Below are 16,417 nucleotides of genomic sequence, written 5' to 3' on the forward strand. Positions count from 1 at the left end.
CAGTTTTGGGGTGCAAACCAGCTTGTTTTGGGGTGCAAAGCAGCAGGTTTGGGATGAAAGCAGCAGTTTTGGGGTTCAAACCAGCAGTTTGGGAGTGCAAAGTAGCAATTTTGGGGTGCAAAGCAGCAGTTTTGGGGTGCAAAGCAGCAATTTTGGGGTGAAAGCAGCAGTTTTGGGGTGCAAAGTAGCACTTTTGGGGTGAAAGCACCTACTTTTGGGGTGAAAAGTTGTGATTTTGGCACAAAAAGCAGCTATTTTGGGGTGAAAGCAGCAGGTTTGGGGTCCAAAGCAGCAGTTTGGGGGTTCAAAGCAGCTTGTTTTGGGGTGAAAGCAGCAGATTTGGGGTTCAAAGCAGCAGTTTTGGGGTGAAAGCAGCAGTTTGAGGGTTAAAGCAGGAGGTTTGGGGTCAAAGCAGCTGGTTTTGGGGTGAAAGCAGCAGTTTTGGGGTGCAAACCAGCTTGTTTTGGGGTGCAAAGCAGCAGGTTTGGGATGAAAGCAGCAGTTTTGGGGTGAAAATCAGCAGTTTTGGGGTCAAAGCAGCTGGTTTTGGGGTGAAAGCAGCAGTTTTGGGGTGCAAAGCAGCTTGTTATGGGGTGAAAAGCAGCTATTTTGGGGTGAAAGCAGCAGGTTTGGGGTCCAAAGCAGCAGTTTGGGGGTTCAAAGCAGCTTGTTTTGGGGTGAAAGCAGCGGTTTTGGGGTGAAAGCAGCAACTTTGGGGTTCAAAGCAGCAATTTTGGGGTGAAAGCAGCAGGTTTTGGGGTGCAAACCACTTAATTTTGGGTGCAAAGCAGCTATTTTGGGGTGAAAGCAGCAGTTTTGGGGTTCAAACCAGCAGTTTGGGAGTGCAAAGTAGCAATTTTGGGGTGAAAGCTGCAGTTTTGGGGTGCAAAGCAGCAATTTTGGGGTGAAAGCAGCAGTTTTGGGGTTCAAAGCAGCTGGTTTTGGGGTGAAAGCAGCAGTTTTGGGGTGCAAACCAGCTTGTTTTGGGGTGCAAAGCAGCAGGTTTGGAGTAAAAGCAGCAGTTTTGGGGTTCAAACCAGCAGTTTGGGGGTGCAAAGTAGCAATTTTGGGGTGAAAGCTGCAGTTTTGGGGTGCAAAGCAGCAGTTTTAGGGTGCAAAGCAGAAATTTTGGGGTGAAAGCACCCAGTTTTGGGGTGCAAAGCAGCAGTTTTAGGTGCAAATAAGCAATTTTGGGGTTCAAAGCAGCAGTTTTGGGGTTCAAACCAGCAGTTTGGGGGTGTAAAGTAGCAGTTTTGGGGTGCAAAGCAGCAGTGTTGGGGTGAAAGCAGCAGTTTTGGGGTGAAAGCAGCAGGTTTGGGGTCCAAAGCAGCAGTTTGGGGGTTCAAAGCAGCTTGTTTTGGGGTGAAAGCAGCAATTTTGGGGTTCAAAGCAGCAATTTTGGGGTGAAAGCAGCAGGTTTTGGGGTGCAAACCACTTAATTTTGGGTGCAAAGCAGCTATTTTGGGGTGAAAGCAGCAGTTTTGGGGTGAAAGCAGCAGGTTTTGGGGGGCAAACCACCTAATTTTGGGTGCAAAGCAGCAATTTTGGGGTTCAAAGCAGCAATTTTGGGGTGAAAGCAGCAGATTTTGGGGTCCAAAGCAGCTGGTTTTGGGGTGAAAGCAGCAGTTTTGGGGCGCAAAGCAGCAGTTTGGGGGTGCAAAGTAGCAGTTTTGGGGTGAAAGCACCTAGTTTTGGGGTGAAAAGTTGTGATTTTGGCAAGAAAAGCAGCTATTTTGGGGTGAAAGCAGCAGGTTTGGGGTCCAAAGCAGCAGTTTGGGGGTTCAAAGGAGTTTGTTTTGGGGTGAAAGCAGCAGTTTTGGGGTTCAAAGCAGCAGTTTTGGGGTGAAAGCAGCAGTTTTGGGGTGCAAAGCAGCTGGTTTTGGGGTGAAAGCAGCAGTTTTGGGGTGCAAACCAGCTTGTTTTGGGGTGCAAAGCAGCAGGTTTGGAGTAAAAGCAGCAGTTTTGGGGTTCAAACCAGCAGTTTGGGGGTGCAAAGTAGCAATTTTGGGGTGCAAAGCAGCAGTTTTGGGGTGAAAGCTGCAGTTTTGGGGTGCAAAGCAGCAGTTTTAGGGTGCAAAGCAGCAATTTTGGGGTGAAAGCACCCAGTTTTGGGTTGCAAAGCAGCAGTTTTAGGTGCAAATAAGCAATTTTGGGGTTCAAAGCAGCAGTTTTGGGGTGAAAAGCAGCGATTTTTGTGTGAAAAGCAGCTATTTTGGGGTGAAAGCAGCAGGTTTGGGGTCCAAAGCAGCAGTTTGGGGGTTCAAAGCAGCTTGTTTTGGGGTGAAAGCAGCGGTTTTGGGGTGAAAGCAGCAATTTTGGGGTTCAAAGCAGCAATTTTGGGGTGAAAGCAGCAGGTTTTGGGGTGCAAACCACTTAATTTTGGGTGCAAAGCAGCTATTTTGGGGTGAAAGCAGCAGTTTTGGGGTTCAAACCAGCAGTTTGGGGGTGTAAAGTAGCAGTTTTGGGGTGCAAAGCAGCAGTGTTGGGGTGAAAGCAGCAATTTTGGGGTGCAAAGCAGCAGTTTGGGGGTTCAAAGGAGTTTGTTTTGGGGTGAAAGCAGCAGTTTTGGGGAGCAAAGCAGCTTGTTTTGGGGTGAAAGCAGCAGTTTTGGGGTGAAAATCAACAGTTTTGGGGTCAAAGCAGCTGGTTTTGGGGTGAAAGCAGCAGTTTTGGGGTGCAAACCAGCTTGTTTTGGGGTGCAAAGCAGCAGGTTTGGGATGAAAGCAGCAGTTTTGGGGTGCAAAGCAGCAATTTTGGGGTGCAAAGCAGCAATTTTGGGGTGAAAGCAGCAGTTTTGGGGTGAAAGCAGCAGTTTTGCGGTGCAAAGTAGCACTTTTGGGGTGAAAGCACCTACTTTTGGGGTGAAAAGTTGTGATTTTGGCACAAAAAGCAGCTATTTTGGGGTGAAAGCAGCAGGTTTGGGGTCCAAAGAAGCAGTTTGGGGGTTCAAAGCAGCAGTTTTGGGGTGAAAGCAGCAGTTTGAGGGTTAAAGCAGGAGGTTTGGGGTCAAAGCAGCTGGTTTTGGGGTGAAAGCAGCAGTTTTGGGGTGCAAACCAGCTTGTTTTGGGGTGCAAAGCAGCAGGTTTGGGATGAAAGCAGCAGTTTTGGGGTTCAAACCAGCAGTTTGGGAGTGCAAAGTAGCAATTTTGGGGTGCAAAGCAGCAGTTTTGGGGTGCAAAGCAGCAATTTTGGGGTGAAAGCAGCAGTTTTGGGGTGCAAAGTAGCACTTTTGGGGTGAAAGCACCTACTTTTGGGGTGAAAAGTTGTGATTTTGGCACAAAAAGCAGCTATTTTGGGGTGAAAGCAGCAGGTTTGGGGTCCAAAGCAGCAGTTTGGGGGTTCAAAGCAGCTTGTTTTGGGGTGAAAGCAGCAGATTTGGGGTTCAAAGCAGCAGTTTTGGGGTGAAAGCAGCAGTTTTGGGGTGCAAAGCAGCTTGTTATGGGGTGAAAAGCAGGAATTTTGGTGTGAAAAGCAGCAGGTTTGGGGTGAAAGCAGCAGGTTTGGGGTCCAAAGCAGCAGTTTGGGGGTTCAAAGCACTTTGATTTGGGGTGAAAGCAGCAGTTTTGGGGTGAAAATCAGCAGTTTTGGGGTCAAAGCAGCTGGTTTTGGGGTGAAAGCAGCAGTTTTGGGGTGCAAAGCAGCTTGTTATGGGGTGAAAAGCAGCTATTTTGGGGTGAAAGCAGCAGGTTTGGGGTCCAAAGCAGCAGTTTGGGGGTTCAAAGCAGCTTGTTTTGGGGTGAAAGCAGCGGTTTTGGGGTGAAAGCAGCAACTTTGGGGTTCAAAGCAGCAATTTTGGGGTGAAAGCAGCAGGTTTTGGGGTGCAAACCACTTAATTTTGGGTGCAAAGCAGCTATTTTGGGGTGAAAGCAGCAGTTTTGGGGTGAAAGCAGCAGATTTTGGGGTCCAAAGCAGCTGGTTTTGGGGTGAAAGCAGCAGTTTTGGGGCGCAAAGCAGCAGTTTTAGGGTGCAAAGTAGCACTTTTGGGGTGAAAGCACCTACTTTTGGGGTGAAAAGTTGTGATTTTGGCACGAAAAGCAGCTATTTTGGGGTGAAAGCAGCACGTTTGGGGTCCAAAGAAGCAGTTTGGGGGTTCAAAGCAGCTTGTTTTGGGGTGAAAGCAGCAGATTTGGGGTTCAAAGCAGCAGTTTTGGGGTCAAAGCAGCTTGTTTTGGGGTGAAAGCAGCAGTTTTGGGGTTCAAAGCAGCTGGTTTTGGGGTGAAAGCAGCAGTTTTGGGGTGCAAAGCAGCAGGTTTGGGATGAAAGCAGCAGTTTTGGGGTTCAAACCAGCAGTTTGGGAGTGCAAAGTAGCAATTTTGGGGTGAAAGCTGCAGTTTTGGGGTGCAAAGCAGCAATTTTGGGGTGAAAGCAGCAGTTTTGGGGTTCAAAGCAGCTGGTTTTGGGGTGAAAGCAGCAGTTTTGGGGTGCAAACCAGCTTGTTTTGGGGTGCAAAGCAGCAGGTTTGGAGTAAAAGCAGCAGTTTTGGGGTTCAAACCAGCAGTTTGGGGGTGCAAAGTAGCAATTTTGGGGTGAAAGCTGCAGTTTTGGGGTGCAAAGCAGCAGTTTTAGGGTGCAAAGCATAAATTTTGGGGTGAAAGCACCCAGTTTTGGGGTGCAAAGCAGCAGTTTTAGGTGCAAATAAGCAATTTTGGGGTTCAAAGCAGCAGTTTTGGGGTTCAAACCAGCAGTTTGGGGGTGTAAAGTAGCAGTTTTGGGGTGCAAAGCAGCAGTGTTGGGGTGAAAGCAGCAGTTTTGGGGTGAAAGCAGCAGGTTTGGGGTCCAAAGCAGCAGTTTGGGGGTTCAAAGCAGCTTGTTTTGGGGTGAAAGCAGCAATTTTGGGGTTCAAAGCAGCAATTTTGGGGTGAAAGCAGCAGGTTTTGGGGTGCAAACCACTTAATTTTGGGTGCAAAGCAGCTATTTTGGGGTGAAAGCAGCAGTTTTGGGGTGAAAGCAGCAGGTTTTGGGGGGCAAACCACCTAATTTTGGGTGCAAAGCAGCAATTTTGGGGTTCAAAGCAGCAATTTTGGGGTGAAAGCAGCAGATTTTGGGGTCCAAAGCAGCTGGTTTTGGGGTGAAAGCAGCAGTTTTGGGGCGCAAAGCAGCAGTTTGGGGGTGCAAAGTAGCAGTTTTGGGGTGAAAGCACCTAGTTTTGGGGTGAAAAGTTGTGATTTTGGCAAGAAAAGCAGCTATTTTGGGGTGAAAGCAGCAGGTTTGGGGTCCAAAGCAGCAGTTTGGGGGTTCAAAGGAGTTTGTTTTGGGGTGAAAGCAGCAGTTTTGGGGTGCAAAGCAGCAGTTTTGGGGTGAAAGCAGCAGTTTTGGGGTGCAAAGCAGCTGGTTTTGGGGTGAAAGCAGCAGTTTTGGGGTGCAAACCAGCTTGTTTTGGGGTGCAAAGCAGCAGGTTTGGAGTAAAAGCAGCAGTTTTGGGGTTCAAACCAGCAGTTTGGGGGTGCAAAGTAGCAATTTTGGGGTGCAAAGCAGCAGTTTTGGGGTGAAAGCAGTAGTTTTGGGGTGCAAAGCAGCAGTTTGGGGGTTCAAAGGAGTTTGTTTTGGGGTGAAAGCAGCAGTTTTGGGGTTCAAAGCAGCAGTTTTGGGGTTAAAGCAGGAGGTTTGGGGTTCAAAGCAGCTGGTTTTGGGGTGAAAGCAGCAGTTTTGGGGTTCAAACCAGCAGTTTGGGGGTGCAAAGTAGCAATTTTGGGGTGAAAGCTGCAGTTTTGGGGTGCAAAGCAGCAGTTTTAGGGTGCAAAGCAGCAATTTTGGGGTGAAAGCACCCAGTTTTGGGGTGCAAAGCAGCAGTTTTAGGTGCAAATAAGCAATTTTGGGGTTCAAAGCAGCAGTTTTGGGGTGAAAAGCAGCGATTTTTGTGTGAAAAGCAGCTATTTTGGGGTGAAAGCAGCAGGTTTGGGGTCCAAAGCAGCAGTTTGGGGGTTCAAAGCAGCTTGTTTTGGGGTGAAAGCAGCGGTTTTGGGGTGAAAGCAGCAATTTTGGGGTTCAAAGCAGCAATTTTGGGGTGAAAGCAGCAGGTTTTGGGGTGCAAACCACTTAATTTTGGGTGCAAAGCAGCTATTTTGGGGTGAAAGCAGCAGTTTTGGGGTTCAAACCAGCAGTTTGGGGGTGTAAAGTAGCAGTTTTGGGGTGCAAAGCAGCAGTGTTGGGGTGAAAGCAGCAATTTTGGGGTGCAAAGCAGCAGTTTGGGGGTTCAAAGGAGTTTGTTTTGGGGTGAAAGCAGCAGTTTTGGGGAGCAAAGCAGCTTGTTTTGGGGTGAAAGCAGCAGTTTTGGGGTGAAAATCAACAGTTTTGGGGTCAAAGCAGCTGGTTTTGGGGTGAAAGCAGCAGTTTTGGGGTGCAAACCAGCTTGTTTTGGGGTGCAAAGCAGCAGGTTTGGGATGAAAGCAGCAGTTTTGGGGTGCAAAGCAGCAATTTTGGGGTGGAAAGCAGCAGTTTTGGGGTGAAAGCAGCAGTTTTGGGGCGAAAGCAGCAGTTTTGCGGTGCAAAGTAGCACTTTTGGGGTGAAAGCACCTACTTTTGGGGTGAAAAGTTGTGATTTTGGCACGAAAAGCAGCTATTTTGGGGTGAAAGCAGCAGGTTTGGGGTCCAAAGCAGCAGTTTGGGGGTTCAAAGCAGCTTGTTTTGGGGTGAAAGCAGCAGATTTGGGGTTCAAAGCAGCAGTTTTGGGGTCAAAGCAGCTTGTTTTGGGGTGAAAGCAGCAGTTTTGGGGTGCAAACCAGCTTGTTTTGGGGTGCAAAGCAGCAGGTTTGGAGTAAAAGCAGCAGTTTTGGGGTTCAAACCAGCAGTTTGGGAGTGCAAAGTAGCAATTTTGGGGTGCAAAGCAGCAGTTTTGGGGTGCAAAGCAGCAATTTTGGGGTGAAAGCAGCAGTTTTGGGGTGCAAAGTAGCACTTTTGGGGTGAAAGCACCTACTTTTGGGGTGAAAAGTTGTGATTTTGGCACAAAAAGCAGCTATTTTGGGGTGAAAGCAGCAGATTTGGGGTCCAAAGCAGCAGTTTTGGGGTGAAAGCAGCAGTTTTGGGGTCCAAAGCAGGAGGTTTGGGGTTCAAAGCAGCTGGTTTTAGGGTGAAAGCAGCAATTTTGGGGTTCAAAGCAGCAATTTTGGGGTGAAAGCAGCAGGTTTTGGGGTGCAAACCACCTGATTTGTGGACCTTGATGGACCCTGATGGACCTTGATGGAAGATCCAGGCTGGGGGCTGGACCCTCCAGGGGCTGGAGCCCAGGGACCTTCCCACCTCATCCCAACCCCAGGGCTGCTGAGATCCCAAGGAATCTTGGCTTGAGACCCCAAAAACCTCCTCGAGGGGCTCCCAAGGTGGGGGAAGAAGCCACCGTGGAAGCTTGGTGGCCACCAGCAGGTTGAGGTTCACCAAGGCTTCGTGGTGGAGAGCAGGATGGGGGTTGATTCCCATGGAAAATCCTGAAGGATGAGGATGATGTGGGGTCAACCTCCTCTGGGTCAAGCTCTGGATTCCAGGAAAAGTCTCCAAGGTGTCCAAGGATGGTTTTCTCCTCACTTGGAGAAGCCTCCTGAGATGTTTTTGGAGATCGGGGAGGGTTCCCCATGGCAGGACCTCAAAACCTTCCTCTTAGGGATCCAAAGCCTCCTTCCCATGGAGCATCCGGAGGGTTCCCGAGGGAAACGGGGCGATCTCGGAGGGGAGGAACGTCCCAAAAATCCCGTTTTCCGTGTCCAGGGAGGGTTTGGAGAGGTGGGAAGGACCTCAGGGCTGGAAGGGGATGGGAAAAAGGGGGGAAATGGGGGAAAAGGGGGGGAAATCCGGGAAAAAAGGGAGGAAATTGGGGAAAAAAGGGGGGAAATTGGGGAAAAAGGGGGGAAATTGGGGAAAAAGGGGGGAAATAGGGAAAAAAGGGGGGAATAGGGAAAAAAGGGGGGAAATCGGGGAAAAAAGGGGGGAAATAGGGGAAAAAAGGGGGGAAAGGGGAAAAAAGGGGGGAAATCAGGGGAAAAAGGGGGAAATAGGGGAAAAATGTGGGAAATTGGGGAAAAATGTGGGAAATCGGGGAAAAAAGGGGGGAAATAGGGGAAAAAAGGGGGGAAAGGGGAAAAAAGGGGGGAAATTGGGGGAAAAGGGGGGAAATTGGGGGGAAACAAGGGGGAAATAGGGGAAAAAATGTGGGAAATCGGGAAAAAAGGTGGGAAATAGGGAAAAAAGGGGGGAAATTGGGGAAAAAAGGGGGGAAATAGGGGAAAAAAGGGGGGAAATAGGGGAAAAAAGGGGGGAAAGGGGAAAAAAGGGGGGAAATCAGGGGAAAAAGGGGGAAATAGGGGAAAAATGTGGGAAATGGGGGAAAAAATGTGGGAAATCGGGGAAAAAAGGGGGGAAATAGGGGAAAAAAGGGGGGAAAGGGGAAAAAAGGGGGGAAATTGGGGGAAAAGGGGGGAAATTGGGGGGAAACAAGGGGGAAATAGGGGAAAAAATGTGGGAAATAGGGAAAAAAGGTGGGAAATAGGGAAAAAAGGGGGGAAATTGGGGAAAAAAGGGGGGAAATAGGGAAAAAAGGGGGAATCTGGGAAAAAAGAGGGGAAATCGGGGAAAAAGGGGGGAAATTGGGGAATATAGGGGGGAAATTGGGGAAAAGATGGGGGAATTGGGGAAGAAAGGGGGAAAATTTGGAATAAAAGGTGGGTAATTGGGGAAAAAGGTGGGAAATCATGGAAAAAAAGGAGAAATTGTGATTAAAAGGGGGGAAATTGGGAAAAAATGTGGGAAATCAGAAAAAAGGGGGGAAATTGGGAATAAAAGGTGGGAAACTGGGAAAAAAGGTGGGAAATTGTGGAAAAAGGGGAAATTGGGGAAAAAGGGAGGAAATTGGGAAAAAAGGGGGGAATTGTGGGAAAAAGAGGATGGAATTGGGAGAAAAGGGGGGGATTGTGAAAAAAAGAGGGGAAATGGGGAAAAAAGAGGGGGAATCAGGGGAAAAAAGGTGGGAAATTGGGGGAAAAAGGGGAGAAATTGAGAAAAAAGGGGGGAAATTGAGAAAAAAAGGTGGGAAATTGAGAAAAAAGGGGAGAAATTGAGAAAAAAGGGGGGAAATAGAGAAAAAAGGGGAGAAATTGAGAAAAAAGGGGGAAATTGTGATAAAAAGGTGGGAAATTGAGAAAAAAAGGGGAGAAATTGAGAAAAAAGGGGGGAAATTGAGAAAAAAGGGGGGAAATTGAGAAAAAAGGGGGGAAATTGAGAAAAAAGGGGGGAGATCGAGAAAAAAGGGGGGAATTGAGAAAAAAGGGGGGAATTGTGATAAAAATAAAAATAAAAAGGAGGGAAACTGCGAAAATGGGGGGAAATTGAGAAAAAAGGGGGGAATTGAGAAAAAAGGGGGGACATTGTGATAAAAATAAAAATAAAAAGGTGGGAAATTGCGAAAATAGGGGGGAAATTGAGAAAAAAGGGGGCAATTGAGAAAAAAGGGGGGACATTGTGATAAAAAGGTGGGAAATTGGGGAAAATTGGGAAAAAAGGGGAGAAAAGGGGGATGGAATTGGGAAGATAAAAAAGGGAGAAGGGGGGAGCAAGGGGGGGGTCAGGGGGGTCTGGGGGGGGTCGGTGGCTCCTCCCCGGGGGGGCGGGAGCGCAGGGACCCGCCGGGCTGCCCCGCGATGGCCGCGACGCCTCCGCAGGTCCCGGGGGGTCGGGGGGGACCCCAAGGGGGATGGGGGGGAGGGGGGGGGGGGTCTGAGCTGAGGGGGGGGGGGAGATCAAAATTTGGGAGGGGGGTGGTGTTGACCCTTTTTTTCCTTGGAAAAAAAAAGCCTTTGTAATTTTAAAAAAAAAAAAAAATCACGCGGACCGCAAAAAAAAAAAAAAAAAGGTTTATTTTGTTTTTTTTTCTTTTTTTCTTTCTGAATTTGGGTTGGTTTAAGTTTGATTTCCTAGTTTGGGGTCGAAAGTTTCATTTCGTACTTTGTTTTTTTCTTTTTAAATGCTTCTTACTTTATTTTTTATTTAATTTTTAGTTTTATTTTTTATTTCTTAGTTTGGATTCAAAAGTTTCATTTCTTCTTTTTTTAAAAGGCTTCTTACTTTAATTTTTATTTAATTTTTAAACTTTTTTATTTAATTTTTAAAATTTATTTATTATTTGACTTCATTTTTACTTATTTTTTCCTTTATTTCTTATTTATTTTTTACTTTATTTTTTATATAATTTTTAAACTTTTTTACTTTAATTTTTTTACTTTATTTTTATTTAATTTTTCAACTTTATTTTTTATTTAATTTTTGTAACTTTATTTTTTATTTAACTTTTTGCTTTATTTTCTATTTCTTGCTTTGCTTTTTAAACATTTATTTCTCCCCTTTTTTTCTTTAATTTTATTTCTTACTTTGCTTTTTAAACGCTTTGTTTCTCCCCTATTTATCTTACTTTGCTTTTAAAACCTTTTTTCTTCCCTTCTTTAATTTTATCTCTTACTTTGAATTTTAAACATTTCACTTCTCCCCTTTTTTCTTGAATTTAATTTCTTACTTCGTTTTTTTAAAATTTATTTTAAAGATTTTATTTCTTACCTTACGTTTTCATTTTCTTACTTTTCTTTTTAAATCTTATTTTTTTTTAGTTTGTTAAACTTTTATGTCTTTATTTTTAGAAGTCGTTTACTTCTAACTGTGTTTTTTTTCCTTTTGGTTCTTTTTTTTGTTAAATTTTTCAGTCTTTGCGATTTTTTTATTAAATTCTTCAGTCTTTGTGATTTTTTTTGTTAAATTCTTCACTCTTTGTGATTTTTTTGTTAAATTTTTCAGTCTCTGTGACATTTTTGGTTAAAGTTTTCAGTCTTTGTGACTTTTTTGTTGAATTTTTTGGTCTTTGTGATTTTTGTTTGTTAAATATTTCGGTCTGTGATTTTTTTTTTTTAAATTTTTCGCTCTTTGGGATTTTTTTGTTATTTTTTTCGATCCTTGCGATTTTTTTTGTTAAATTTTTCGCTCTTTGGGATTTTTGTTATTTTTTTCGATCCTTGCGATTTTTTTTTGTTAAATTTTTGCCCCACCTTGGCATTTTTTGTCCTTTTTCCTTTAAATTTGCGCCTCCGGTGGCTTTTTCTCCCCTTTTTTTCTGCTAATTTGGCTTCTTTGTTGGGAATTTCTCATTTCCATCCCCTTTTCCCCCCTCCTCCCCCAGGTGCCTGAGGCGCTCCAGGAGGTCACAGTCAGCACCACCTCGCCAGGTGAGTTCTGGGACATCCAGGGGGGGTTGGGAGACTCCTCCACCCCCATCCTGCTCCTGAAGTTCATGGAGATGGATCCAGCTCCACCACCAGCTCCATGCTGGTCCCATCACTCCACCAGGAACCTCCCCCAGAACCTCCTTTGCAAAGAAATTCTGGTTTTTCTCCTCATTTTTTTTACCATCTGGGCTCATGTGGCTCTTCCAGAAGCTCCTGGTGGGCTCCCAGCTTCCATCCCACTCCGGACAATCCCCGGTGGTTCTTCTTCCCACCCCAAATTCCTGGATTAAACGTCTTTATCTCAAGGATGAGGGACACCAAGGAGCTGGAGATGATGCTGGTTGGAGGTGGGATCAGCCGTAAATCACGTTGGGTTTTCCCTTTTCCACTCTAGGATGGAGCTTCCGAGGATTTTCCGGCTCACCCCGCGTGTGGTGCTGGTTGTAATTAGCTGGTTTTAATTCATCTGGCTAGAAATGGGTTAAAAAATGAGCAAGAATGAGTTAAAATGGCCAGAAATTAGCTCAAATGGCCAGAAATGAATTAAAAAATGATCAAAAATGGGTTGAAATGGCCAGAAATGAATTAAAAAATGATCAAAAATGGGTTGAAATGGCCAGAAATGAATTAAAAAATGATCAAAAATGGGTTGAAATGGCCAGAAATGAATTAAAAAATGATCAAAAATGGGTTGAAATGGCCAGAAATGAATTCAAATGGCCAGAAATGAGTTAAAAAATGACAAGAAATGAGGTAAAAATGGCCAAGAACGAGTTAAAATGACCAGAAATTAGTTCAAATGGCCAGAAATTAATTGAAATGGCCAGAAATGAGTTTAAAAATGGCCAGAAATGAATTAAAATGGCCAGAAATGAAATAAAAATGGGCAGAAATGAGGTTAAAATTGATCGAGAATGAGTTAAAATTGCCAGGAATGAGTTAAAAAGTCCAGAAATGAGTTAAAATGGCCAGAAATTAGTTAAAATTACGAAGAACGAGTTAAAATGGCCAGAAATTAGTTCAAATGGCCAGAAATGAGTTAAAAAATGACCAAGAATGAGTTAAAATGGTCCAAAATTAGTTCAAATGGCTAGAAATGAGTTAAAAAATGACCAAGAGTGAGTTCAAATGGCCAGAAATGAGTTAAAAATGACCAAGAATGAGTTAAAATGTCCAGAAATGAGTTCAAATGGCCAGAAATGAGTTAAAAAATTTCCAAGAATGAGTTAAAATGGGCAGAAATAAGTTCAAATTGCAAGAAATGGGTTAAAAATGACCAAGAATGAGTTAAAATGGTCAAAAATCAGTTCAAATGGCCAGAAATGAGTTAAAAAATGACCAAGAATGAGTTCAAATGGCCAGAAATGAGTAAAAAATGACCAAGAATGAGTTAAAATGGTCAAAAATTAGTTCAAATAACTAGAAATGAGTTAAAAAATGGCCAAGAATGAGTTAAAATGGCCAGAAATGAGTTAAAAATGACCAAGAATGAGTTCAAAAGGGCAGAAATAAGTTCAAATTGCAAGAAATGGGTTGAAAAATGACCAAGAATGAGTTAAAATGGTCAAAAATTAGTTCAAATGGCCAGAAATGGGTTAAAAACGACCAAGAACGAGTTGAAATGGCCAGAAATTAGTTCAAATGGCCAGAAATGAGTTAAAAAATAACCAAGAATGAGTTAAAATGGTCCAAAATTAGTTCAAATGGCTAGAAATGGGTTAAAAATGACCAAGAACAAGTTAAAATTTCCAGAAATTAGTTGAAATGGCCAGAAATGAGTTAAAAATGACCAAGAATGAGTTAAAATGGTCAAAAAATAGTTCAAATGGCTAGAAATGAGTTAAAAAATGACCAAGAATGAGTTAAATCAAGAGCATTTTTTTTCCTGGAGGGTTGTCCCTCCTCCCCTGGGCTCGCAGTGCCCTCTCCTGACAGAAGAACCTTCATGAAGCCACCTCAACCGGGACATTTAGGGGGATGGAGCCATGTCCAGGTCTCCTCCAGCCACAGAACAGGAGTTGTGGGTCCAGGAAGGGTGGGAGCAAGACCCAACGTCTTCTCCAGTTGAGTTTTGAGGTTCTTGGGTGGAGGAGTAGGTCAAGGTACTTGAGGGATCTATCTAGCCAGGTTCAACCTCTTCGTGAGGGAGATGGGCTTGTCCACCACCCCCCCAACGAGGATTTTTGGGTGAGAAGCATGGAAGCCACCTCTGGCTTCACTCTGGGGATCTTCCAGCCTTCCTTTACCTCCTGAGTCTTCCCAACTGGTCAACCTCCCTCTTCCTCAACTGCTCTTGATCCCTCTGGGCTTTCCTCTCTCCTTGAAAAGTGGTCTCGGGGCTGATTCCTCTCTGGTTCTCACCTTCTTCTTCCACGGGATGCGTTTTCCACCACCTGGAAAGCTCTTGGAGATACCCTCAGCCAACTCTGATGATGGGGAAAAGCTCTTGGAGACACCCTCAGCCAACCCTGATGATGGGGAAAAGCTCTTGTAGATACCCTCAGCCAACCCTGATGGGAATTCCCTCCTCGGAGACCCAAGCTCCTGGCTTTTCCATCTCTTTTTTTGGAGAGGGACGAGCTTTAAGGTCTCCTCTCATGAATTTTTCAACCCGGTAACCTGCCCTTGTCTACCTGAGCAGGTTTCCCGACGTGCGACCCCGACCTGGAGCGTGAGGATGAGGTTTGGTTCCCCAACATCCAGAGCTCGGAGGAGGAAGAGGAGGAGGAACAACTGGCGAGACCCCTCTTGAGGTTGTGGACGAGGAAAAGGAGGCAGCGGAGAAACAGCCAAGACGCTGGGAGCTCCTCGGGCTCCAACTCCTCTTACTCAGGTGAGGAACTTGATTTCCACCCCAAAACGGAGACGCCGGGTGTTGTTCCTTGGCTCCAGGGAGCAGGGTTGTGCTGGATACTGGTCTAACTGGGAGGAGGGGTTAACTCCAGCTGGAGGCCAGTTCCAAGTGGTGTCCCCAGGGCTCAGGGTTGGGTCCTGTTCAAGGTCTTTATCAATGACCTGGATGAAGGCATCGAGCGCACCCTGAGCGAGTTTGGGGATGACGCTGAGCTGGGAGGATCTCCTGGAGGGTTTGAGGGTCTCCAAAGGGATCGGAACAGGCTGGATCCATGGGCTGAGACCAACGGGATGAGGTTCCACCAGGCACTTGGGGCACAACAACCCTGAGCAGCTCCAGACCAGGAGAAAAGGAGCTGGAAAGTGCCTGGAGGAGAAGGACCTGGGGGGGTTGGTTGACCAGGAGCCAGCAGGGGCCCAGGGGGCCAAGGAGGCCAAGGGCATCTTGGCTTGGAGCAGCCCCGGCGTGGCCAGCAGGGCCAGGGAGGTTCTTCTCCCTCTGGGGAGACCCAACCTCGAGTCCTGGGGTCAGTGCTGGGCCCCTCCCCACAAGGAGGATGTGGAGGCTCTGGAGCGAGGCCAGAGAAGGGAACGGAGCTGGGGAAGGGGCTGGAGGACACGTCTGAGGGACCTGGGATGGTTCATCCTGGAGAAGAGGAGGCTGAGGGGAGACCTCATTGCTCTCTCCAACTCCCTGAGAGGAGGTTGTGGAGAGGAGGGAGCTGGGCTCTTCTCCCAAGGGACAGGGGACAGGACGGGAGGGAACGGCCTCAAGCTCCACCAGGGGAGCCTCAGGATGGACAGCAGGATGAAATATTTCCTGGAAAGGGTCGTTGGGAGCTGGAAGAGGGAGGGGGTCGAGTCCCCTTCCCTGAGGGTTTTAAGGGATGGGTGGACGAGGCGCTGAGGGACACGGGTCAGTGATCGATGGGGATGGTTGGACTCCATGATCTGCTGGGTCTCTTCCAACCTGATGATTCTATGAGGGATGGAAGCCATCACTTCTTGAGGTTCTTCTCTCCATCCCACCTCATGCTCCCTCCCGATGCCTTCAGGATGGAGATAGAGGTGGATTCCCTTCATTTATTTTCCGATTCCCCCAGCAGATGATGGCTGGACAAGCGAGACGGAGGAGGACACTTCCCAGGATGAAGACGGAAGGTCGCTGAGGAAACCCAAAGGCGGCATCTTCCATTCGGGGAGGAGATCGGCTTCTTCCAACCACAGCGGGAGGAAACCAAACGCCAAGAACCCCTCGCGGCACAAACCCGCGTGCGGCAAGTGCGGGAAGAGCTTCAGCAGCGCGTCCTCCCTCCAGCGGCACCAGAGGATCCATCGGGAGGAGAAGCCCTTGACGTGCTCCAGATGCAGGAGGAGCTTCACCTGCAGCTCCGGCCTCAGGAACCACCAGAAGACCAACTGCCAGGAGAAACCCCACCAGTGTCCCACCTGCGAGAAACGCTTCGCCTCCACCAAGTCCCTTCGGAAGCATCGCAAGCTCCACCTGGAGAACGGGCTCTTCCAGTGCTCCGACTGCGGGAAGAACCTCACCTCCAACGCGGCTCTTGTCACCCACCGGAGGATCCACACCGGCGAGAGACCCTACGAGTGTCCCGACTGCGGAAAGACCTTCATGGCCAGCAAGTCTCTCAACAAGCATCGTAAGAGCCACACGGAAAGCTCCGTCTTCGCCTGTCCGGACTGCGGGAAAAAACTCACTTCCAAGTCCACCCTCGTCATCCACCGTCGGATCCACACGGGGGAGAGACCCTACGAGTGTCCCGACTGCGGGAAGAGCTTCATGGCCAAGAAGTCGCTCGGCAAACACCGCAAGACGCACCTGGAGAAGGGAACCTCCGGCTTCATCACCCACCTCCGGAGCCACCGGGGTCACCAAGCTCCGTATCCCTGCTCGGAGGGCGGAGAAACCTTCTTTGGAACCTCAACACGTCGGAAAAAGCACTTGGAGAAACCCTACCAGTGTCCCGAGTGCGGGATGGGCTTCAGAGTCCATTCGGGGCTTCTCCTCCATCAGAAGAGCCACGTAGGACCCAGACCCTACGTCTGCTCTGACTGCGGGAAGGATTTTCGGGAGAACACCACGCTCCGAAGGCACCAGAGGATCCACACGGGTGAGAAACCTTATCAGTGCTCCTACTGCGAGAAGAGCTTCCGGGCCAGCTCCACCCTCATCATCCACCGGAGGATCCACACCGGGGAGAAACCCTACGGCTGCACCAAGTGCACCAAGTGCTTCATGTCCAGCTCGTCCCTCGTGAAGCACCTGAGGACGCACCTGCGCAAAGAGCTGCTGGTGGGAGCCACTCAGTGACTAGGGATGAGGAGGAGGATGGAGGGAGGGATGGAGGGAT

General features: G+C 47.3%; 2 protein-coding genes across 2 annotated transcripts in view; one reads left to right on the forward strand and one right to left on the reverse strand.

Annotated features, from left to right (window-relative positions):
* LOC138734342 (zinc finger protein 585A-like) overlaps nucleotides 1-16,417 on the reverse strand; it is a 352,271-nt gene that overhangs the window by 202,185 nt on the left and 133,669 nt on the right. The gene's annotated exons all lie outside the window — the stretch shown is intronic.
* LOC138734315 (zinc finger protein 629-like) lies at nucleotides 15,277-16,377 on the forward strand (the record flags this gene model as incomplete). The annotated part of the gene is made up of 1 exon (XM_069881923.1): nucleotides 15,277-16,377. A coding segment is annotated over one exon (1,101 nt), but the record flags the coding sequence as incomplete, so codon positions are not given.

This window comes from Phaenicophaeus curvirostris, unplaced genomic scaffold (genome assembly GCF_032191515.1).
Source record: "Phaenicophaeus curvirostris isolate KB17595 unplaced genomic scaffold, BPBGC_Pcur_1.0 scaffold_73, whole genome shotgun sequence".
NCBI lineage: Eukaryota > Metazoa > Chordata > Aves > Cuculiformes > Cuculidae > Phaenicophaeus > Phaenicophaeus curvirostris.